We start from the raw sequence: 26,141 nt of genomic DNA on the forward strand, positions 1-26,141 counted from the left end.
TGGAAGAGTCTGGTCGACTGGCAGATCTGGAAGAGTCTGGTCGACTGGCAGATCTGGAAGAGTCTGGTCGACTGGCAGATCTGGAAGAGTCTGGTCGACTGGCAGATCTGGAGGAGTCTGGTCGACTGGCAGATCTGGAGGAGTCTGGTCGACTGGCAGATCTGGAAGAGTCTGGACGACTGGCAGATCTGGAAGAGTCTGGACGACTGGCAGATCTGGAAGAGTCTGGACGACTGGCAGATCTGGAAGAGTCTGGACGACTGGCAGATCTGGAAGAGTCTGGACGACTGGCAGATCTGGAAGAGACTGGTCGACACAGACTGGCTGCTCTGGCTGCTCCATGCTGACTGGCAGCTCTGGCTGCTCCATGCTGGCAGACTGCTCTGGCTGCTCCATGCTGACTGGCAGCTCCATGCTGACTGGCGGCCCTGGCTGCTCTGGCTGCTCCATGCTGACTGGCTGCTCCATGATGACTGGCAGCTCTGGCTGCTCCATGCTGACTGGCTGCTCCATGCTGACTGGCAGCTCTGGCTGCTCTGGCTGCTCCATGCTGACTGACTGCTCCATGCTGACTGGCTGCTCCATGCTGACTGGCGGCCCTGGCTGCTCCATGCTGACTGGCGGCCCTGGCTGCTCCATGCTGACTGGCGGCCCTGGCTGCTCCATGCTGACTGGCGGCCCTGGCTGCTCCATGCAGACTGGCGGCCCTGGCTGCTCCATGCAGACTGGCGGCCCTGGCGGCTCCATGCAGACTGGCGGCCCTGGCGGCTCCATGCAGACTGGCAGCTCTGGCGGCTCCATGCAGACTGGCAGCTCTGGCGGCTCCATGCAGACTGGCAGCTCTGGCGGCTCCTTGCAGACTGGCAGCTTTGGCGGCTCCTTGCAGACTGGCAGCTCCTTGCAGACTGGCAGCTCCTTGCAGACTGGCAGCTCCTTGCAGACTGGCAGCTCCTTGCAGACTGGCAGCTCTATGCAGACTGGCAGCTCTATGCAGACTGGCAGCTCTATGCTAACTGGCAGCTCTATGCTAACTGGCAGCTCTATGCTAACTGGCAGTTCTGAACAGGCGGGAGACTCCGGCAGCGCTGTAGAGAAGGAAGGCTCTAACAGCGCTAAACAGGCGGGAGACTCCGACAGCGCTGGAGAGGAGGAGGGCTCCGACAGCGCTGGACAGGCGAGGCGCACTATAGGCCTGATGCGTGGTGCTGGCACTGGTGGTACTGGGCCGAGGACACGCACAGGAAGCCTGGTGCGGGGAGCTGCTACCGGAGGGCTGGGGTGTGGAGGTGGTACTGGAAAAACCGGACCGTGCAGGCGCACTGGAGCTCTTGAGCACCGAGCCTGCCCAACCTTACCTGGTTGAATGCTCACGGTCGCCCTGCCAGTGCGGCGAGGTGGAATAGCCCGCACTGGGCTATGCAGGCGAACCGGAGACACCGAGCGCAAGGCTGGTGCCATGTAAGCCGGCCCAAGGAGACGCACTGGGGACCAGCTGCGTAGAGCCGGCTTCATGGCATTAGGCTCGACGCTCAATCTAGCCCGGCAGACACGCGGAGCTGGAATATACCGCACCGGGCTATGCACCCGCACTGGAGACACCGTGCGCACCACTGCATAACACGGTGCCTGTCCGGTCTCTCTAGCCCCCCGGTAAGCACAGGGAGTCTGCCCAGGTCTCCTACCTGGCATAGCCATACTCCCTGTTAGCCCCCCCCCAAGAAATTTTTGGGGCTGCCTCTCAGGCTTCCATCCGCGTCGCCGTGCTGCCTTCTCATACCAGCGCCTCTCTGCTTTCACCGCCTCCATTCTACGGTAACCTTCCTCGCACTGCTCCAGCGAATCCCAGGCGGGCTCCGGCACTCTCCCTGGGTCGGCCGCCCACCTGTCGATCTCCTCCCAAGTAGTATACTCCATACTGTACTCCTCCTTGGGCTGTTCCTGTTGTTTCTTCTCCCGCTGCACCTTAGTGCGGCTACACTCCCCTGGTTTAGCCCAGGGTCCTCTCCCATCGAGGATTTCCTCCCATGTCCAGAAATCCTTATTGCGCTTCTCCTCGCGCTGCTCCTGCCTGTTGACACGCTGCTTGGTCCTTTTGTGGTGGGTGATTCTGTAACGGTTTTCTTCGTGAGAAGGAGAGTCGGACCAAAATGCAGCGTGTAGATTGCGATCCATGTTTTAATGAACAAACGTAAAACACGAATCAATGCAAACACTACAAAATAAAGAACGTGATGAACGTAACGAAAACCTAAAACAGCCTATCTGGTGAAAAACACATAGACAGGAACAATCACCCACAAACACACAGTGAACCCCAGGCTACCTAAATATGGTTCCCAATCAGAGACAATGACGAACACCTGCCTCTGACTGAGAACCATATCAGGCTGAACATAGAAATAGACAAACAAGACATGAAACATAGAATGCCCACTCAGATCACACCCTGACCAATCAAAACATAGAAAATACAAAGTAAACTATGGTCAGGGCGTGACAGTTACCAATTGTTTTCTTGGTGACTATGGTCCCAGCTGCCTTGAGATCATTGACAAGATCCTCCTGTGTAGTTCTGGGCTGATTCCTCACCGTTCTCATGATCATTACAACTCCACGAGGTGAGATCTTGCATGGAGCCCCAGGCCGAGGGAGATAGACAGTTCTTTTGTGTTTCTTCCATTTGCGAATAATCACACCAACTGTTGTCACCTTCTCACCAAGCTGCTTGGCAATGGTCTTGTAGCCCATTCCAGCCTTGTGTAAGTCTACAATATTGTCCCTGACATCCTTGGAGAACTCTTTGGTCTTGGCCATAGTGGAGAGTTTGGAATCTTATTGATTGATTGCTTCTGTGGACAGGTGTCTTTTATACAGGTAACAAACTGAGATTAGGAGCACTCCCTTTATGCATACATACATACATACATACATACATACATACATACATACATACATACAAACATACATAACATATACAAATAAATAAATACTGAAAAAATAGGGAAAAAAGAAACAGAAGTCATTTGAACCCAGTCTGGCACAAAGAGACGATTCATGTGGGAGACAAGCCTATACACAATCTATATACACACGCCATTACCCAACATGCTATTAGGGTACTGCTTGGGCTACAACATGCTATTATAGTACTGCTTGGGCTACAACATGCTATTATAGTACTGCTTGGGCTACAACATGCTATTATAGTGCTGCTTGGGATACAACATGCTATTAGGGTACTGCTTGGGCTACAACATGCTATTATAGTACTGCTTGGGCTACAACATGCTAGTAGGGTACTGCTTAGGCTGCCACATGCTATTAGGGTACTGCTTGGGCTACAACATGCTATTATAGTACTGCTTGGGCTACAACATGCTATTATAGTACTGCTTGGGCTACAACATGCTATTATAGTACTGCTTGGGCGACAACATGCTATTATAGTACTGCTTGGGCTACAACATGCTATTATAGTACTGCTTGGGCTACAACATGCTATTAGGGTACTGCTTAGGCTACCACATGCTATTATAGTACTGCTTGGACTACAACATGCTATTATAGTACTGCTTGGGCGACAACATGCTATTATAGTACTGCTTTGGCTACAACATGCTATTATAGTACTGCTTGGGCGACAACATGCTATTATAGTACTGCTTGGGCTACAACATGCTATTATAGTACTGCTTGGGCTACAACATGCTATTAGGGTACTGCTTAGGCTACCACATGCTATTATAGTACTGCTTGGACTACAACATGCTATTATAGTACTGCTTGGGCGACAACATGCTATTATAGTACTGCTTTGGCTACAACATGCTATTATAGTACTGCTTGGGCTACAACATGCTATTAGGGTACTGCTTAGGCTACCACATGCTATTAGGGTACTGCTTGGGCTACAACATGCTATTATAGTACTGCTTGGGCTACAACATGCTATTATAGTGCTGCTTGGGATACAACATGCTATTAGGGTACTGCTTGGGCTACAACATGCTATTATAGTACTGCTTGGGCTACAACATGCTAGTAGGGTACTGCTTAGGCTGCCACATGCTATTAGGGTACTGCTTGGGCTACAACATGCTATTATAGTACTGCTTGGGCTACAACATGCTATTATAGTACTGCTTGGGCTACAACATGCTATTATAGTACTGCTTGGGCGACAACATGCTATTATAGTACTGCTTGGGCTACAACATGCTATTATAGTACTGCTTGGGCTACAACATGCTATTAGGGTACTGCTTAGGCTACCACATGCTATTATAGTACTGCTTGGACTACAACATGCTATTATAGTACTGCTTGGGCGACAACATGCTATTATAGTACTGCTTTGGCTACAACATGCTATTATAGTACTGCTTGGGCTACAACATGCTATTAGGGTACTGCTTAGGCTACCACATGCTATTAGGGTACTGCTTGGGCTACAACATGCTATTATAGTACTGCTTGGGCTACAACATGCTATTATAGTACTGCTTGGGCTACAACATGCTATTATAGTACTGCTTGGGCGACAACATGCTATTATAGTACTGCTTGGGCTACAACATGCTATTATAGTACTGCTTGGGCTACAACATGCTATTAGGGTACTGCTTAGGCTACCACATGCTATTATAGTACTGCTTGGACTACAACATGCTATTATAGTACTGCTTGGACTACAACATGCTATTATAGTACTGCTTGGGCTACAACATGCTATTATAGTACTGCTTGGGCTACAACATGCTATTATAGTACTGCTTGGGCTACAACATGCTATTATAGTACTGCTTGGACGATATTTACTAAATGAAAGTGTAACGTGCAAAGTTTGCTCCTGTCATTCCGTAGAGGAAATAAATTAGACAATGAAATGTGTGTGTGTGTGTGTTTGTGTGTTTGTGTGTGTGTGTGTGTGTGTGTGTGTGTGTGTGTGTGTGTGTGTGTGTGTGTGTGTGTGTGTGCCCTCTCCTGCAAGGTGGATTATGCTGTAATTGCCTCCCAAGCCGGAGCTTCTCTAAACAACCTGATGAGCCACGCTCAGGAGCTGGTGGGCAAGCTGCGCTCCCTGCAGCTGGACCAGAGGGAGTTCGTCTGCCTCAAGTTCCTTGTTCTGTTCAGCTTGGGTGAGTATCCAAGGGGTGGGGGGGGCAGGAGGTTGGTGGAGAGAGGAAGAGGGGTGTCTGACTACCGGAGAGAGGGAGGCTGTGGGGGCTGGGTGAGGGAGAGAAGAGGTTGGGAGGATTTCTCAGCTTGGGTGAGTTACAGGGGGGAGAGGCTGCGGTAGGGGAGGAGGGAGGCTGATGTGGGGGAGGACGTTGAGGGGAATTGAATAGAAGTGTGTGGGGGGGTGAGAGGTGAGGTAGGGGAACAGAGGGAACAGGCAAACACACACACATACCTAAGAAAGCAGGTTAACTATTCTGTGTGTGTGTTTGTTGGTCAACCATGGGACTTTTCTCACCGTTTCCCCTTCGTAACGTGCACCTTCTCACTCCTGTAGTTTACCATTATTTCAAGACCATGTGATACGCTCCCCCTAGCCTACTGTGGACACCGGTTCCCCCTATCAAACACGGACCTCTAGGGGCTGATGCTTTCTATCAGGAATGATTGACGGAATTGTTATGTACTTGGCTGTTCGTCAAACACATATTACCATATCAGTTGCATTTTCACATCTGATCTCAACACAATCTCAGACCCAACCAACCCCCCCCCCCCCCCCCCCCCCCCGCTTCTCACCCCTACCTCTCCTCCTCCCCCTCCTCATCGACCCCTCTCCGTCCCACCTGGAAAAGGGCTTAACTTCTCCCACCTCCCGCTAAACAAAGGAGCAGGGGCCCTTGTGTTTTTGGATGGGAGAGGGGATGCTGGGTGGGTGGGTGGGGGGGTGGGAGGGGTGAGAGGGGAGGTTGGGTGGGGGGGTGGGGGGGTGGGAGGGGTGAGAGTTGGGTGGGTGGGTGTGATGAGGGATTTGGGGGGTTGATGGTCTAAATAATTTGCCGGTAACATCATCCATAACATCATCCATAATGATGCCTGTTCAGCCTGTTCTCTGGTGCTGCCTGTTCTCTGGTGCTGCCTGTTCTCTGGTGCTGCCTGTTCTCTGGTGCTGCTTGTTCTCTGGTGCAGCCTGTTCTCTGGTGCTGCCTGTTCTCTGGTGCAGCTTGTTCTCTGGTGCAGCCTGTTCTCTGGTGCAGCCTGTTCTCTGGTGCTGCCTGTTCTCTGGTGCAGCCTGTTCTCTGGTGCAGCCTGTTCTCTGGTGCAGCCTGTTCTCTGGTGCAGCCTGTTCTCTGGTGCTGCCTGTTCTCTGGTGCTGCCTGTTCTCTGGTGCAGCCGGGGCCCCCGCTAGACGCTACGGAGAAAGAGCTGGAAACAAACACTAAAGCCAGGAGATTAGAAGGGATCTGATTAATATCATCCCACAGTCGAGGGGAGTGTGTGTGTGTGTGTGTGTGTGTGTGTGTGTGTGTGTGTGTGTGTGTGTGTGTGTGTGTGTGTGTGTGTGTGTGTGTGTGTGTGTGTGTGTGTGTGTGTGTGTGTGTGTGTGTGTAATCTGCTCCATCTAAAGAGCCTATTAATAGGGAGATAATGAAATGAGGCATGAAACTACTCCCATGTCGTTCTGTGTGAATACAGAAAGCAAAATGAGGTGAAACACACTTTAATGTCAGCAATAGCACTGATACATGCTTCCTGATACATGCTACCTGATACATGCTACCTGATACATGCTTCCTGATACATGTTTCCTGATACATGCTACCTGATACATGCTTCCTGATACATTCTACATGATACATGCTACCTGATACATGCTACCTGATACATGTTACCTGATACATGTTACCTAATACATGCTACCTGATACATGTTACCTGATACATGTTACCTGATACATGCTTCCTATTACATTCTAATTGAAGCATGCTTCCTGATACAGTGCCTTGCGAAAGTATTCGGCCCCCTTGAACTTTGCAACCTTTTGCCACATTTCAGGCTTCAAACATAAAGATATAAAACTGTATTTTTTTGTGAAGAATCAACAACAAGTGGGACACAATCATGAAGTGGAACGACATTTATTGGATATTTCAAACTTTTTTAACAAATCAAAAACTGAAAAATAGGGCGTGCAAAATTATTCAGCCCCTTTACTTTCAGTGCAGCAAACTCTCTCCAGAAGTTCAGTGAGGATCTCTGAATGATCCAATGTTGACCTAAATGACTAATGATGATAAATACAATCCACCTGTGTGTAATCAAGTCTCCGTATAAATGCACCTGCACTGTGATAGTCTCAGAGGTCCGTTAAAAGCGCAGAGAGCATCATGAAGAACAAGGAACACACCAGGCAGGTCCGAGATACTGTTGTGAAGAAGTTTAAAGCCGGATTTGGATACAAAAATATTTCCCAAGCTTTAAACATCCCAAGGAGCACTGTGCAAGCGATAATATTGAAATGGAAGGAGTATCAGACCACTGCAAATCTACCAAGACCTGGCCGTCCCTCTAAACTTTCAGCTCATACAAGGAGAAGACTGATCAGAGATGCAGCCAAGAGGCCCATGATCACTCTGGATGAACTGCAGAGATCTACAGCTGAGGTGGGAGACTCTGTCCATAGGACAACAATCAGTCGTATATTGCACAAATCTGGCCTTTATGGAAAAGTGGCAAGAAGAAAGCCATTTCTTAAAGATATCCATAAAAAGTGTCGTTTAAAGTTTGCCACAAGCCACCTGGGAGACACACCAAACATGTGGAAGAAGGTGCTCTGGTCAGATGAAACCAAAATTGAACTTTTTTGCAACAATGCAAAACGTTATGTTTGGCGTAAAAGCAACACAGCTGAACACACCATCCCCACTGTCAAACATGGTGGTGGCAGCATCATAGTTTGGGCCTGCTTTTCTTCAGCAGGGACAGGGAAGATGGTTAAGATGGATGGAGCCAAATACAGGACCATTCTGGAAGAAAACCTGATGGAGTCTGCAAAAGACCTGAGACTGGGACTGAGATTTGTCTTCCAACAAGACAATGATCCAAAAAATAAAGCAAAATCTACAATGGAATGGTTCAAAAATAAACATATCCAGGTGTTAGAATGGCCAAGTCAAAGTCCAGACCTGAATCCAATCGAGAATCTGTGGAAAGAACTGAAAACTGCTGTTCACAAATGTTCTCCATCCAACCTCACTGAGCTCGAGCTGTTTTGCAAGGAGGAATGGGAAAAAATGTCAGTCTCTCGATGTGCAAAACTGATAGAGACATACCCCAAGCGACTTACAGCTGTAATCGCAGCAAAAGGTGGCGCTACAAAGTATTAACTTAAGGGGGCTGAATAATTTTGCACGCCCAATTTTTCAGTTTTTGATTTGTTAAAAAAGTTTGAAATATCCAATAAATGTTGTTCCACTTCATGATTGTGTCCCACTTGTTGTTGATTCTTCACAAAAAAAATACAGTTTTATATCTTTATGTTTGAAGCCTGAAATGTGGCAAAAGGTCGCAAAGTTCAAGGGGGCCGAATACTTTCGCAAGGCACTGTATAGAGCATCTTGAATCAGATTGACTGGCATTTGGATGTATAGACATTCCTTTAAAGCCTTTTGGTCGAGAGTTGCTTGGTAGAATTCTGATCACCTGAAGGTAGAGATGTGAAATAAAGGAGCCAGTCAGTCCAAGGCCACACACACACACACGCACGCACGCACGCACACACACACACACACACACACACACACACACACACACACACACACACACACACACACACACACACACACACAGCTCTTCCAATTCCAGCTTGCCACACAAGGTCAAATCCAGACCAGATGAACACACACACACACACACACACACACACACAGCTCTTTCAACTCCAGTTTGCCACACAAGGTCAAATCCAGATCAGATGAACACACACACGCACACACACACACACACGCACACACACCAATCCTGGACAGGCCTCTTCTCTTATATATGTAGCCCATCACATTTAAGCTCAAAGCCTTTTAAAGGAAATCAAAGGTTCATCTCCCCTGACCTGACATTAGTCTGCCCCACAGCGCTAACCCTGGCGTTCTCAATCAGCGCGCCAACACTAGTGCGATCAGTCAGTGTCGCTAACTGCTTGGCTCTTTGTAAAGCTGCCCGTCAATAAAGAAAAGGATAGATTGCTTTGGACCTGCAGCGTGTGTGGTGTGGTGTTAAATAAGAGAGAGAGATGGGGAGAGAGAGAGAAAGAGAGAGAGTGGGGGAAAGAGAGAGAGGGGGAAAGAGCAAGAAAGAGAGAGAAAGAGAGGGAGATCCATGAAGAATTCGAAAACAAATCCAATTTTGATCAACTCCCATATCTACTGGGTGAAATTCCACAGTGTGCCATCACAGCAGCAAGATTTGGGCAACCAGTGAAGAACAAACACCATTGTAAATACAACCCATATTTATGCTTATTTATTTTATCTTGTGTCCTTTATCCATTTGTACATTGTTAAAACACTGTCTATATACAATGTGACATTTGTAATGTCTTTATTGTTTTGAAACTCCTGTATGTGTAATGTTTACTGTTAATTTTTATTGTTTATTTCACTTTTGCATATTATCTACCTCACTTGCTTTGGCAATGTTAACACATGTTTCCCATGCCAATAAAGACCCTTGATTAGGGAGTGAGTGAGAGAGAGAAAGAGATAGGGAGGGAGAGAGAGGGGGGAAAGAGCAAGAAAGAGAGAGATGGAAAGAGAGGGTGTGTGTTCTCTCTCCTCTTTTCTTCTGCTACTTGGCCCCCGATCCCTCTCACAGTTACACTTTTATTTTTTATTTCTTTCCAATGTCTCTCTTTTTCGCCATTTGTCCATTCCTCTACGTCCCTCTCTCTCTCTCCATTTCTCCTGTCAGTCTGAAGAGAGAAGTGTGTGTGTGTGTGTGTGTGTGTGTGTGTGTGTAGATATCGGCATAAGTGGGCAGTTAGGGGAGCTTGGAGTGACCCCAGATCTCGAGGTCAGCCTCTGTCATGTGTAATTGTGTGACCAGTCAGAAACCAGGGAACGCCAGGAAAAGCCAAGGAACACCAGGAAATGACAGGGAATGCCAGGGAACACCAGGGAATGTCAGGGTCCTCCGGGAACACCAGGAAAAGCCAGGGAATGACAGGGAATGACAGGGAATGCCAGGGAACACCAGGGAATATCAGGGACCTCCAGGGAACACCAGGGAATGTCAGGGAATGACAGAGAATGCAAGGAAACACCAGGGAATGTCAGGGATCTCCAGGGAACACCAGGGAATGTCAGGGAATGACAGAGAATGCAAGGAAACACCAGGGAATGTCAGGGAACTCCAGGGAACACCAGGGAATGTCAGGGAATTCCAGAGAATGCAAGGAAACACCAGGGAATGTCAGGGAACTCCAGGGAACACCAGGGAATGTCAGGGAATGCCAGGGAATGCCATGGAACACCAGGAAAAGTCAGGTAATACCGGGGAATGTCAGGGAATGCCAGGGAATGACAGAGAACACAAGGAAACACCAGGGAATGTCAGGGGACGCCAGAGAACACCAGGAAAAGCCAGGGAATGCCAGGGAACGCCAGGGAATTTCGGGGAACGCCGTGAAAAGGCAGGAACGCTGTGCTTTGCTGGTACGTGCTCCACACAGGGGACAGAGCACTAATTAACATTCCTAGAAACTGGCCCTTTCATATTTTCTCAAAGAGACAGAACAAGTAACGATCACTCACAGGTACTCAGATGACTGCCTGTGTTCCATTCCAGTCTTAGGAGTAGTGTTTTCCCTGCTAGTACGTAGGTTCCTTCCCACCTAGCTAGCCTCCTTTGCACCCTTTGCTAAAACAGCTGGAGTCCAATTGTTCTCATTGAATTGCATTTTTGGGGGATGTTGGCAGCATTTGCTGTTGATTTAGAGATCATTACATCTCACCTAAAAAGAAAACCAAGGGGAATACACTGAATCATTTTCAATGAGACTTTAATAAAAAAATTCAGTTTCCTTCTCTCTGTAGTCCCTCTTCAGACGTTTTAATTGGTCTGATCTGGTATAAGTTCTGGAATCAGCTGTGTTAGAGCCGTACAGTGAGGAGGGTGTTAGGACTGGACAGTGAGGAGGGTGTTAGGACTGGACAGTGAGGAGGATGTTAGAGCCGTACAGTGAGGAGGGTGTTAGGACTGAGAGTGAGGAGGGTGTTAGGACTGGACAGTGAGGAGGGTGTTAGGACTGGACAGCGAGGAGGGTGTTAGGACTGGACAGTGAGGAGGGTGTTAGGACTGAGAGTGAGAAGGGTGTTAGGACTGGACAGTGAGGAGGGTGTTAGGACTGGACAGTGAGGAGGGTGTTAGGACTGGACAGTGAGGAGGGTGTTAGGACTGAGAGTGAGGAGGATGTTAGGACTGGACAGTGAGGAGGGTTTTAGGACTGGACAGTGAGGAGGGTGTTAGGACTGAGAGTGAGGAGGGTGTTAGGACTGGACAGTGAGGAGGGTGTTAGGACTGGACAGTGAGGAGGGTGTTAGGACTGGACAGTGAGGAGGGTGTTAGGACTGAGAGTGAGGAGGATGTTAGGACTGGACAGTGAGGAGGGTTTTAGGACTGGACAGTGAGGAGGGTGTTAGGACTGAGAGTGAGGAGGCTGTTAGTACTGGACAGTGAGGAGGGTTTTAGGACTGACAGTGAGGAGGGTTTTAGGACTGGACAGTGAGGTGGGTTTTAGGACTGACAGTGAGGAGGGTGTTAGATCCGTACAGTGAGGTGGGTGTTAGAGCCGTACAGTGAGGTGGGTGTTAGGACTGGACAGTGAGGTGGGTGTTAGGACTGGACAGTGAGGTGGGTGTTAGGACTGGACAGTGAGGTGGGTGTTAGGACTGGACAGTGAGGTGGGTGTTAGAGCCGTACAGTGAGGTGGGTGTTAGGACTGGACAGTGAGGTGGGTGTTAGGGCCGTACAGTGAGGAGGGTGTTAGGACTGGACAGTGAGGAGGGTGTTAGAGCCGTACAGTGAGGAGGGTGTTAGGACTGGTCAGTGAGGAGAGTGTTAGGACTGGACAGCGAGGTTGGTGTTAGGACTGGATAGTGAGGTGAGTGTTAGGACTGGAAAGTGAGGTGGGTGTTAGGACTGGACAGTGAGGAGGGTGTTAGGACTGGACAGTGAGGAGAGTGTTAGGACTGGACAGTGAGGTGGGTGTTAGGACTGGACAGTGAGGATGACAGATGTGATGTCAATTAGTTGGGCACTGAAGTGTCAAGTGGCATCCTCCTCTCAACCCCTCCACCCCTCCAACCTCCCTAACCCCACCCTCTCCTCCTCTCAACCCCTCCACCCCTTCCAACCTCCCTAAACCCCACCCTCTCCTCCTCTCAACCCCTCTACCCCTTCCAACCTCCCTAACCCCCATCCTCTCCTCCTCTCAACCCCTCCTCCCCTTCCAACCTCCCTAACCCCCACCCTCTCCTCCTCTCAACCCCTCCACCCCTCCAACCTCCCTAACCCCCATCCTCTCCTCCTCTCAACCCCTCCACCCCTTCCAACCTCCCTAACCCCCATCCTCTCCTCCTCTAAACCCCTCCACCCCTTCCAACCTCACTAACCCCATCCTCTCCTCCTCTCAACCCCTCCACCCCTTCCAACCTCCCTAACCCCCATCCTCTCCTCCTCTCAACCCCTCCTCCCCTTCCAACCTCCCTAACCCCCATCCTCTCCTCCTCTCAAGCCCTCCACCCCTTCCAACCTCCCTAACCCCCATCCTCTCCTTCTCTCAACCCCTCCTCCCCTTCCAACCTCCCTAACCCCCATCTGACCTCCCTGTTTTCCACCCCTCCTTTCCTTCTCTCAACCCCTCCACCCATCCCAACTCCTTTCCACCCTTTAGCCCCCTCCCCTGCGCTAGCTAGCATCTCTCATTAATATATGTCTTTCACTCTGGGTGCCACAAGGTCAGACACCAATCTGCTGAAACAACACAAACACACAAACCTGTTGAAAATAAAAAATTAGAGGACACACACACACACACACACACACAACGCCCTGCAAGACAAAAAGAAAACACATAATACCCAGACAAGTATTTCCTAATTAAGCACTACCAGCCCGGCTCCGCTGTTTCCCCAATCAATGCTCTGATCCCGGCCAATGAGCTGGGGAGTTCACTAATGCATGCGCAGCCCAGGCTCCCATAATGCCCTGCAAATATGCATTTCATGAAACAAACTTAATCATTTGGAATTCGGTGGGCATTGATTTAACATTCAGAGGCGGTGACGGTTACGTCCTGCGAGAACCGGGCGGGGGGCCCAATAATTCAGCATAAAACCTCTGCCATGTCTTCATCCGATCTTCTAATGTAAGATAATAGAGCTAGGGGTTTTCCAGTGAGCCCAGCAGTTTGGCCATAAGTGTAGTGGAAGTGTAGCGTTGATTTGCTCAATACACATATAAAACATGATGATGGTGTGTGTGTGTGTGTGTGTGAGTGTGTGAGTGTGTGTGTGTGTGTGTGTGTGTGTGTGTGTGTGTGTGTGCGTGCGTGCGTGCGTGCGTGCGTGCGTGCGTATGTGTGTAGTATGTGTGTGTGTGTGTGTGTGTGTGCGCGTGTGCGTGTCTGTGTGTGTCTGTGTGTGCGTGCGTGTCTGTGTGTGTGTGTGTGTGTCTGTGTGTGTCTGTGTGTGTGTGTGTGTGTGTGTCTGTGTGTGCGTGCGTGTGTGTGTAGTATGTGTGTGTTTGTATGTATTTTCAATCAGCAAAGTATGAAGTCTTCTAGAATGAATGGTTTGTCCAATGAACACAATAATAGGATTCATAAAAAAGGTGACTGCAGGACTGAGTGCCTGAAAAGCCAGAAGTATAAAACATGTATGTATACAATACATGAAGTGCCGTTTCCCACAGGAAATACATCTAGTACTTCTGGTTTCAGTAAAGTGCTTACAAAATATGACTTGATGAAAAACCACTGGACTCATCTAGGTCGACATCTCTCTTGAACTTAGTCAGTGCAAAAGCCTGAAATGACTTCATTTTTGAGTGTACTGGCAGTTTCCCTTCTTATCAAGAGTAGCAGCAACCCCTAAGCAATGAATCTAATATTTTTTGATTTTCTTCCCTCTATCTATGGAAAAGGTTCATCTGCGGACGTTTGTTGTCAGCCCCCCCCACCCCCACCCCACCCCCTAGCTTTGAAAAGCAAGCTCTGTAAATGAGAGCTTCTAAAAGGCTTTCAGACTTTATCAAGCTTTAAAAGCACCAGACCTTCCCATGTTGCCGTTATTACTGCCCATTACAGCAGGCTGTTGTTGATTAAAGACGAGTTTGGGGGCAAAATTGTATCTCTACACCCTTGACCTCTCTCCTTTTTGCCTTACATTCAGAATGTTCTGGAAATTCCACACCTGATTCCTCCCCGACACTCCGACCCTATCTACCCATGTGTAACTCTTTTCTATAACCTAACAAACTAACCATAACATGAATATAATAACTACAATAACATTTCTATATTGCACAACCCTTTTTTCCTTCCTTTTTATTCTGATCTTCTTATCAGTTTACCACACTGTTTTTATGATTATGTTAACACGTTGTTTATTTATTTATCAGTCATCAAACAAGTGGGATTATCAGAAAGTGGACCAGAAGAATTAGAGTTTGTTAAACGACGGGATTTGGAAGTTGCTGGATGACTTACTACTGATAGAGTTGTGACGAGCGAGAAGAAAAAAACAAACTTCATAATTCTGCTTCAAGGTTAATTGTGCTTCCTGATGGAAAGGATAGAGCCTAGTTCAGTGTGTTAGTAGAAATTATACCTATGAAATATACATAAAATTACCATGTCTACTACGTTAGTAAGTTCAGATAACTTGTTTTGCCTTTAAAATAATTTAAGAGACTCATCTGAGATTTTTTCTGTGAGTTTTCTTCATGGAGATTATGCAAATGTATGGAGATATTTTAGACATTCCTTTCCATTAAATGAAGGGAAGATACTGTATATGTTAACATGTTCCATCAAATACCTAACAATTTCAGGAACTCTCCTTCAGTGTGTAGACCGGACTACAGTCCGATCCACTACCAACCTGAGGAGAAATAGAAGCCTGTACTGTACAGTAACCGTAATAAAAGGTGTCTGGCAGCCTAGCACCTGGGTATTAATAATGAACATGTTTGAAATAGGACCCATCATATTATAATTATTATCATTATATTATTTGATTATTATTATTATGTCTGTTTGGATGCAGTAGAATTTGACGCAGACTCTTAACTCTCCCTCCAGACGACAGGTAGAGAAGTACGACAGCGAATGTGTCCTGTAATCTTTGTCCGCTTTGTCCTTGTCAACATACTGCCCAGCTTTAGTGGGCCACACTGAGTAGACAAATGTCCTGTAAAGTTCTCTGTAAAATAAATATTTTCCCTATCTCCCCTCTTCCTCCTCTCTCCTTCCTCTCCTCCTCTTCATCAGCTCTCCTTCCTCTCCTCCTCCACCCGCCAGGTATGATTTAGGGGTCAGTGAGCTATAGATGTTGATGAAGGGAGAAAGTGTTCCTGTAATCTTTGTTCACTTTCATCAACATACTGCCCAGCTTTAGTGGGCCACACTGAGTAGACCGATGCCCTGTAAAAGTTCTTATAAAAATACATATTTTCTCTCTCTCCTTCCTTTCCTCCTCTTCTTCCTCATCTCTCCTTCCTCTCTCTCTCCCCTCTTCCATCTCTCCTTCCTCTCCTCCTCTTCTACCCGCTAGGTTTGATTTAGGAACGAGTGAGCTATAGATGTTGGTGCAGGGAGGAACTGTTCCTCTCCCTCTCTCTCCTAGACCTTATTACAAGCCTGTCAGTTTATTATAAAACAGGAAAACAGAGGGACACTTGCAGTTACTGTCTTATCGATCGGTGAGATAGATTCTGTGATTTAGAGGCAGGCACCTCCGTATCTCTAACATTCTCGGCCCTCCCATTAAGCTCCTCTGCTTTCCTACCGCGGCTATTGATGTATCAACATTAACAGTTACAAGCAGCTACAGAAAATCAATGCTCAACTTTCTTTTTATTTTTTTACCGAGGCTACATAAGTCTGTGTTGGTCTTCCGGGTTGTCCCCCGCGTCCAGATACTTAGCAGTCGACGGGAGCCCCTAAAACATGCTCCCGACATGTCAGGTGCTTCCCAAGTGATATCTGCACTGGAAATACCAATCATAAGTTTCTTCGGCCCGGGGTAGTTTGGGCCTTCTGGGCCCCCCCATCCTCTATCTGTATGAGAACATGAGAGAACAACACTACGGAACATATTTGGCAGGATTTTTTTTCAGCCCCACCTTATTTTCACTCCCAGGCGCCGTTCGCTCAGCATTCTGACATCTTTAAAAAATATATATATATATAACTTTTCCTTGTTCAACACCAAAGTCTCCTCAAAGTGATTCTCTAAGAATTACGGAGAAATAATTAAATAAATCACTCCTCCAACCTCCGAGCTGTCCATCGCCCCATTTGAAGCGGAATCCTAAACAGAATCAGTAGGGTAGGAGTGGAGCTGCTCAGACATTTATGAGAGCTGTGCAGGTCCTGCTGGGACAAACAGGCCGCTCGCAACGCCTCTCATTCTCCATCAATGGACACAAGTTCATTACACACACTTTCAGCTGCACGGCCGCCGGACGCTTTTCACGGGTAGTGAAGTGTGTGTGTGTGTGTGTGTGTGTGTGTGTGTGTGTGTGTGTGTGTGTGTGTGTGTGTGTGTGGGGAGGAGGGGGGGCCCTGTAGTGAGCCCATACGGCAGCATCAGAATTCTTGTTTACATGACTGGTGGTCCCCGTAGTCACAGATTGAGGTTATTATCATGTACATGGTATCCGTTACGATGCTAATGTTTCACCACGGGTGCAGCAGCGCTACTATAGCCCAGGCGCTAGCTGCTGCTCTCCGCCAATTAGAGTCTGAGCCCTGCCAGGGCGTGGAGGAGAGCCGGGGGTGTTAGAATACAAGAAAGGTAAAAAATAAATAAAGGAAGCCTACATTGTAAAACGCTAGTTCTTTTGGAACAAAGATTTTTGTTTTCAAATTCAATTTGATTGTTTTAACGTTTTCTCATGTCATCTAGTCATAATTTATTACCCCAATGGAAGTGCATTACTTCTAGCTAATTTATTTTAAACTAAATGGAAGTGCATTAGTTCTAGCTAATTTATTTTAAACTAAATGGAAGTGCATACTTCTAGCTAATTCATTTTAAACTAAATGGAAGTGCATTAGTTCTAGCTAATTCATTTTAAACTAAATGGAAGTGCATTAGTTCTAGCTAATTTATTTTAAACTAAATGGAAGTGCATTAGTTCTAGCTAATTCATTTTAAACTAAATGGAAGTGCATTAGTTCTAGCTAATTCATTTTAAACTAAATGGAAGTGCATTAGTTCTAGCTAATTCATTTTAAACTAAATGGAAGTGCATTAGTTCTATCTAATTAATTTTAAACTAAATGGAAGTGCATTAGTTCTAGCTAATTCATTTTAAACTAAATGGAAGTGCATTAGTTCTAGCTAATTCATTTTAAACTAAATGGAAGTGCATTAGTTCTAGCTAATTCATTTGAAACTAAATGGAAGTGCATTAGTTCTAGCTAATTCATTTTAAACTAAATGGAAGTGCATTAGTTCTAGCTAATTTATTTTAAACTAAATGGAAGTGCATTAGTTCTAGCTAATTTATTTTAAACTAAATGGAAGTGCATTACTTCTAGCTAATTAATTTTAAACTAAATGGAAGTGCATTAGTTCTATCTAATTTATTTTAAACTAAATGGAAGTGCATTAGTTCTAGCTAATTAATTTGAAACTAAATGGAAGTGCATTAGTTCTAGCTAATTAATTTTAAACTAAATGGAAGTGCATTAGTTCTATCTAATTTATTTTAAACTAAATGGAAGTGCATTACTTCTAGCTAATTCATTTTAAACTAAATGGAAGTGCATTAGTTCTAGCTAATTAATTTTAAACTAAATGGAAGTGCATACTTCTAGCTAATTCATTTTAAACTAAATGGAAGTGCATTAGTTCTAGCTAATTAATTTTAAACTAAATGGAAGTGCATACTTCTAGCTAATTTATTTTAAACTAAATGGAAGTGCATTAGTTCTAGCTAATTCATTTTAAACTAAATGGAAGTGCATACTTCTAGCTAATTAATTTTAAACTAAATGGAAGTGCATTACTTCTAGCTAATTCATTTTAAACTAAATGGAAGTGCATTAGTTCTAGCTAATTCATTTTAAACTAAATGGAAGTGCATTAGTTCTAGCTAATTAATTTTAAACTAAATGGAAGTGCATTAGTTCTAGCTAATTCATTTTAAACTAAATGGAAGTGCATTAGTTCTATCTAATTAATTTTAAACTAAATGGAAGTGCATTAGTTCTAGCTAATTCATTTTAAACTAAATGGAAGTGCATTAGTTCTAGCTAATTCATTTTAAACTAAATGGAAGTGCATTAGTTCTAGCTAATTCATTTGAAACTAAATGGAAGTGCATTAGTTCTAGCTAATTCATTTTAAACTAAATGGAAGTGCATTAGTTCTAGCTAATTTATTTTAAACTAAATGGAAGTGCATTAGTTCTAGCTAATTTATTTTAAACTAAATGGAAGTGCATTACTTCTAGCTAATTCATTTTAAACTAAATGGAAGTGCATTAGTTCTATCTAATTTATTTTAAACTAAATGGAAGTGCATTAGTTCTAGCTAATTAATTTGAAACTAAATGGAAGTGCATTAGTTCTAGCTAATTAATTTTAAACTAAATGGAAGTGCATTAGTTCTATCTAATTTATTTTAAACTAAATGGAAGTGCATTACTTCTAGCTAATTCATTTTAAACTAAATGGAAGTGCATTAGTTCTAGCTAATTAATTTTAAACTAAATGGAAGTGCATACTTCTAGCTAATTCATTTTAAACTAAATGAAAGTGCATTAGTTCTAGCTAATTAATTTTAAACTAAATGGAAGTGCATACTTCTAGCTAATTTATTTTAAACTAAATGGAAGTGCATTAGTTCTAGCTAATTCATTTTAAACTAAATGGAAGTGCATACTTCTAGCTAATTAATTTTAAACTAAATGGAAGTGCATTACTTCTAGCTAATTCATTTTAAACTAAATGGAAGTGCATTAGTTCTAGCTAATTAATTTTAAACTAAATGGAAGTGCATTAGTTCTAGCTAATTAATTTTAAACTAAATGGAAGTGCATTAGTTCTAGCTAATTCATTTTAAACTAAATGGAAGTGCATTAGTTCTAGCTAATTCATTTTAAACTAAATGGAAGTGCATTAGTTCTAGCTAATTTATTTTAAACTAAATGGAAGTGCATTAGTTCTATCTAATTTATTTTAAACTAAATGGAAGTGCATTAGTTCTAGCTAATTCATTTTAAACTAAATGGAAGTGCATTAGTTCTAGCTAATTCATTTTAAACTAAGTGGAAGTGCATTAGTTCTAGCTAATTTATTTTAAACTAAATGGAAGTGCATTAGTTCTAGCTAATTAATTTTAAACTAAATGGAAGTGCATTAGTTCTAGCTAATTTATTTTAAACTAAATGGAAGTGCATTAGTTCTAGCTAATTCATTTTAAACTAAATGGAAGTGCATTAGTTCTAGCTAATTCATTTTAAACTAAATGGAAGTGCATTAGTTCTAGCTAATTCATTTTAAACTAAATGGAAGTGCATTAGTTCTAGCTAATTTATTTTAAACTAAATGGAAGTGCATTAGTTCTAGCTAATTCATTTGAAACTAAATGGAAGTGCATTAGTTCTAGCTAATTCATTTTAAACTAAATGGAAGTGCATTAGTTCTAGCTAATTAATTTTAAACTAAATGGAAGTGCATTAGTTCTAGCTAATTCATTTTAAACTAAATGGAAGTGCATTAGTTCTAGCTAATTTATTTTAAACTAAATGGAAGTGCATTAGTTCTAGCTAATTCATTTGAAACTAAATGGAAGTGCATTAGTTCTAGCTAATTCATTTTAAACTAAATGGAAGTGCATTAGTTCTATCTAATTTATTTTAAACTAAATGGAAGTGCATTAGTTCTAGCTAATTAATTTTAAACTAAATGGAAGTGCATTAGTTCTAGCTAATTCATTTGAAACTAAATGGAAGTGCATTAGTTCTAGCTAATTTATTTTAAACTAAATGGAAGTGCATTAGTTCTATCTAATTTATTTTAAACTAAATGGAAGTGCATTAGTTCTAGCTAATTCATTTTAAACTAAATGGAAGTGCATTAGTTCTAGCTAATTCATTTTAAACTAAATGGAAGTGCATTAGTTCTAGCTAATTAATTTTAAACTAAATGGAAGTGCATTAGTTCTAGCTAATTTATTTTAAACTAAATGGAAGTGCATTAGTTCTAGGTAATTTATTTTAAACTAAATGGAAGTGCATTAGTTCTAGCTAATTCATTTTAAACTAAATGGAAGTGCATTAGTTCTAGCTAATTTATCTTAAACTAAATGGAAGTGCATTAGTTCTAGCTAATTCATTTTAAACTAAATGGAAGTGCATTAGTTCTAGCTAATTTATTTTAAACTAAATGGAAGTGCATTAGTTCTAGCTAATTCATTTGAAACTAAATGGAATTGCATTAGTTCTAGCTAATTCATTTTAAACTAAATGGAAGTGCATTAGTTCTAGCTAATTCATTTTAAACTAAATGGAAGTGCATTAGTTCTAGCTAATTTATTTTAAACTAAATGGAAGTGCATTAGTTCTAGCTAATTCATTTGAAACTAAATGGAAGTGCATTAGTTCTAGCTAATTCATTTTAAACTAAATGGAAGTGCATTAGTTCTAGCTAATTCATTTTAAACTAAATGGAAGTGCATTAGTTCTAGCTAATTTATTTTAAACTAAATGGAAGTGCATTAGTTCTAGCTAATTCATTTGAAACTAAATGGAAGTGCATTAGTTCTATCTAATTCATTTGAAACTAAATGGAAGTGCATTAGTTCTAGCTAATTCATTTTAAACTAAATGTTTCAAATAAAAGCCTGGTGATCTTATGAGAGATCAAACATTATCATCAAACCTGCACATTATCTTGAAACTACACTGGTTACCTAACATTATCTAGCATTATGTAACATTACCTAACATGACATAACATGAACTAATGTTAACTAACATGAACTAACATTATCTAACATTATCTAGCATTATGTAACATTACCTAACATGACATAACATTAACTAATGTTAACTAACATGAACTAACATTATCTAACATTATCTAACATTACATAACATTACCTAACATTAACCAACATTAACCAACATTAACCAACATTACCCAACCTTAACCAACCTTAACCAACATTAACCAACATTAACCAACATTAACTAACATTACCTAACATTAACTAACATTAACCAACATTAACTAACATTACCCAGCATTACCCAACATTACCCAACATTAACCAACATTAACCAATGTTACCCAGCATTACTCAACATTACCCAGCATTACCCAACATTGCATAGCATTACCCAACACTACCCAACATTACCTGACATTACCCAACATGACCTAACATTACCTAATATTACCTAGCATTACCTAATATTACCTAACATTACCTAATATTACCTAACATTACCTAACATTACCTAATATTGTCTAACATTAACCAACATTAACCAACATTACCCAGCATTACCTAACCTTACCCAACATTACCTAACATTGCCTAACATTACCTACCATTAACCAACATTCCCCAACATTACCTAACATTACCCAACATTACCCAACATTGCCTAACATTACCTAATATTACCTAACATTACCCAACATTACCTAACATTGCCTAACATTACCTAACATTACCTAACATTACCTAATATTACTTAGTCTGAATGTCTTACGCCATTGGACGCAGATAATGTTAATTAATCGGCTTCCAATGTGGTAAAAAAATGATGAATAGTAATGTTTCATAATGTAAGATACTGTACTGGTTTTAGGATAGTTTTAGATGGATATTCAATCAATCACATGATTGATATTTCTAGTGCAGATATGGCTGAGGAAGAACCTGACTTGTCGGAAGCATGTTTTAGGGGCTAGCGTCGACTGCTAAGTACCTGGACAGTACCTGGGTGATAGCCCAGTTAGAGCGATGGACTAGTAACCGGAAAGTTGCAAGTTCTAAACCCCCGAGCTGACAAGGTACACATCTGTCGTTCTGCCCCTGAACAGGCAAGTCAGTTAAGAGCAAATTCTTATTTTCTGTTCGTAGACCGTCATTGAAAATACGAATTTGTTCTTAACTGACTTGCCTAGTTAAATACATAAATAAATTACACACGCCCTACCAAAAGAACTGTCATTTCTCCATCGATCCCAACCAGGGATTTTTCCTCTGTGGTCCTCTATAAAGCTGTCCCTGTCACACACTGGAGAGTGTGATTAAATGGTTTAAGCACAGATGATCTGGCCGTGTCTCTTTTTTCTCTGGACACACAGGCATCCTCCCCACAAACAGACCCCTCCTCCTGCCCTTCCCCGCTTGTGCTCATGTATCTAAAGTAACAAAGCCGTCTGTGGAGCTCGCTGTTGAGTGTAACGCAAACCTGCAGGCCGGGGCAAGTGTTGTAAACAAGGGCCAAGAGGGGAGAGACACATTTAGACAAAGGAGGTATCAATCAATCAAAGAGCCTAAATGGATGTGAAAAAATATCTGTTGGTAAGGTTAGAGGTCGCAGGGCGGACGTGTCTATCCATGGAATAACTGTACATAACTTTAATGGGGGTGCCAAGTGCCCGACATGAGTCTGGTCTAGTGGTAGAGCTGCCGACTCCAGCTGGCCCACTGCCCCTCTAGACCCGGGAGTTTGAATCCCGGGTCTGTCACCTTCCTTGTTGTATTTCTCTCTCACTTGCCTCTCCCACTTCATTCATATCGGTCTGTCGATGAAATGGATGGAATATGAAAGGAGAGTGGAATTCCATTCTCCTTTAATAGGGGGGTGTATGTCCGTGGCGGTTGGTGCTGTTCATGATTAGGGAGGATGATTATATTTTTGGTGAACATGGCCTTATTTCTATTACAGCATATTGGATGACTGTCGTTCATATTCCATTCACCCAGTTCAATGTAACATCAATAGGTTTAGGCTAATACATTATACTCAAATGTTCCCTCTACCCATCATGGGGTTGCTACAACCTAGCCTATGAATGAAATTTTCCAAGTAGGTGCACACAGGTCGAGATCATTTAGAGTAATCAAGGTGGCAGCCAGTGACACATTCAATACTGCCTTGCACCCTCGTGCCTGCATCTAGCTGATCTAGGGTGTAATCATTATTCCAACAGTTGCAAATTAGATTTTCTATTGGACAAATTCAGGTATGGTTATCCCTGTTTTGTTCCGTTTACTTCCGTTTAAGAAACGTTTTTCAACATAATCGGCAGAGTGAATATACCCCCTGATCACACGCAAACACAGTTCACTTTCATACCAGACACATAAAAACAGCTCGTTGTATATATCATTCCTTCTCACATCTATCTACGTTCTCTCCTTTTCACACCTTTTCCCTTTGTTTGTGGACTTCTTGTGCACAACACATCAGCTGTCTTGTGACCAGGCCCCAAAAAACTTTTCAAGACAAATCTTCATACCATAACTGCTACACACAGCCTACATCATTTGTCAATCATAGTCAACATGGCTACTAGAACTAACGCGTTAGTAAACCCTCTACAATCCTGCAGTACAGTGTATAGTCAGCAAGCGGGCCCCGGTGGCAATACATTAATAAAACCAAAGGTTCACCTTGACTTGGAAGAGTTCCAGTGTTGGATAGCAATAGCCAACTAGCTAACATAGCATCCCTCTCTGTTAGATAGCCGTAGCCAACTAGCTAACATAGCATCCCTCTCTGTTAGATAGCCGTAGCCAACTAGCTAACATAGCATCCCTCTCTGTTAGATAGCCGTAGCCAACTAGCTAACATAGCATCCCTCTCTGTTAGATAGCAATAGCCAACTAGCTAACATAGCATCCCTCTCTGTTAGATAGCCGTAGCCAACTAGCTAACATAGCATCCCTCTCTGTTAGATAGCCGTAGCCAACTAGCTAACATAGCATCCCTCTCTGTTAGATAGCCGTAGCCAACTAGCTAACATAGCATCCCTCTCTGTTAGATAGCCATAGCCAAGTAGCTAACATAGCATCCCTCTCTGTAATCTTTGTCCGCTTTGTCCTTGTCAACATACTGCCCAGCTTTAGTGGGCCACACTGAGTAGACAAATGTCCTGTAAAGTTCTCTGTAAAATAAATATTTTCCCTATCTCCCCTCTTCCTCCTCTCTCCTTCCTCTCCTCCTCTTCCTCAGCTCTCCTTCCTCTCCTCCTCCACCCGCCAGGTATGATTTAGTGGTGAGTGAGCTATAGATGTTGGTGCAGGGAGAAAGTGTTCCTCTCCCTCTCTCTCCTAGACCTTATTACAAGCCTGTCAGTTTTTTATAAAACAGGAAAGCAGAGGGACACTTGCAGTTTCTGTCTTATCGATCGGTGAGATAGATTCTGTGATGAATGAGGGTTCGTGTTGCAATAGCTCTAATAGGTTGGAGGACATCCTCCGGAAGTTATCAGAATTACCGCGTAAGTCTATGGAAGGGGCTGAGAACCATGAGCCTCCTAGGTTTTGTATTGAAGTTAATGTACCCAGGGGAGGTCAGAAGCTAGCCTCCGGCTACACCATGGTGCTACCCTACAGAGTGACCCTGAGGCTACTGTAGTATAGTTTTATCTAAAAAAGGATACCTTTATTTTTTTAAATGAAATTCACTGTGCAGGATGGTCCTCCCCTTCCTCCTCAGAGGAGCCTCCACTGGTGTGTGTTCTAGGACTTAGCTCACAAATGGACGTGATATTATGTCTTGGAGCAGTGGTGGCACCTGCCGTTGGGGGTCGTTGGTGTCCAAAAGGCATTTGTTATTCACGCCATTTTGAAGTGTAGGACTGTTCAGTGTTTTTAAGAGATAGACATGCCAGAGTTTCCTCTGCCAAGTAGTCGGCTCTGTTGTGGTCCTCTCTGATCCCTCCTGATAGCGTCTTTTCATCCCACTGTCTTTGCTATTGTAAATCACCCGAGTCAAAACTGGTGTGATCAGGAAAATGATTTCGGACAGATGTGCAATACTTTTCTCCTTCAGTGCAGCTCCTGACAACCTATCAATAACAAAACAAGAGACCCTGATTGACTGAATATTGTATTTGTTTTTCTCTATACGAGTTGTTTCTTATATTCCCCCTGTAATGCTGTTTTTTTTTATTTATTTGATTATTTACACCCTTCGCTACACGGGAAAGACTCAAAGAACCAATGCTCTTGTAAATCGGCATCGACAGGAAATGACAAAACGTGCCATGTAGCAATACCCCCCGAGGGACAGGAGACCACGGTGACTAATGAAGCCGAATACATAACCCTCCAATTTACACTAAAGTCAACTCCCACGTCACGTGACAAGGGGACTAAAATCACAAACAGAGAGAGAAAGAGAGAGAAAGAGAGAGAAAGAGAGAGACAGACAGAGCGAGACAGAGAGAGAGACAGAGAGAGAGAGACAGAGGCAGACAGAGAGAGACAGAGAGAGACAGAGGCAGAGAGATAAAAGGGGTGATAAAGATACAAATACAACCACTTCCTTCAGTCAGCATTCTCCTCTTTCTGTTCCATCATCAAACAGGAAGAAGAGGGGAAACAGAATGTGTGAAGAGTGAGGGAAAAAAAAGAGAGAGAAAAAATGACACTATGGATTAACTGTCCTTCGAAAAGAAAATATACATCCCCCGGCACTCTTGTTGAATTATTCATTCAAATTTTGTCCGAAAAAGAATGAGAGAAATATATTGATGGGAGCTGGCCATTAATGGTCTCATTAGGTGTCGAAGTTTACACTTGGTAGGGTTTCTGCTGCTCCGGGAGTTTAGGGGGAGAGGGGCATACATGACCCCCCCCCAATGATTTTCTGTCACTTTATCATAAACAAGGAGGTTTTGACGTGCCCCCTCTCTCTCTCTC

At 43.5% G+C, this 26,141-nt stretch overlaps 1 protein-coding gene across 1 annotated transcript in view; it reads left to right on the top strand.

Annotated features, from left to right (window-relative positions):
* Positions 1–26,141, top strand: part of LOC110528450 (nuclear receptor subfamily 5 group A member 2-like) — a 140,549-nt gene that overhangs the window by 103,505 nt on the left and 10,903 nt on the right. Inside the window, exon 7 of the mRNA XM_036985694.2 lies at positions 4,991–5,138. Coding sequence (XP_036841589.2) covers positions 4,991–5,138 — 148 coding nt within the window. The remainder of the gene's footprint in view (positions 1–4,990; positions 5,139–26,141) is intronic.

The sequence above is a fragment of the Oncorhynchus mykiss genome, chromosome 1 (assembly GCF_057628025.1).
Source record: "Oncorhynchus mykiss isolate SJ-2025 chromosome 1, ASM5762802v1, whole genome shotgun sequence".
Classification (NCBI taxonomy): Eukaryota; Metazoa; Chordata; class Actinopteri; order Salmoniformes; family Salmonidae; genus Oncorhynchus; species Oncorhynchus mykiss.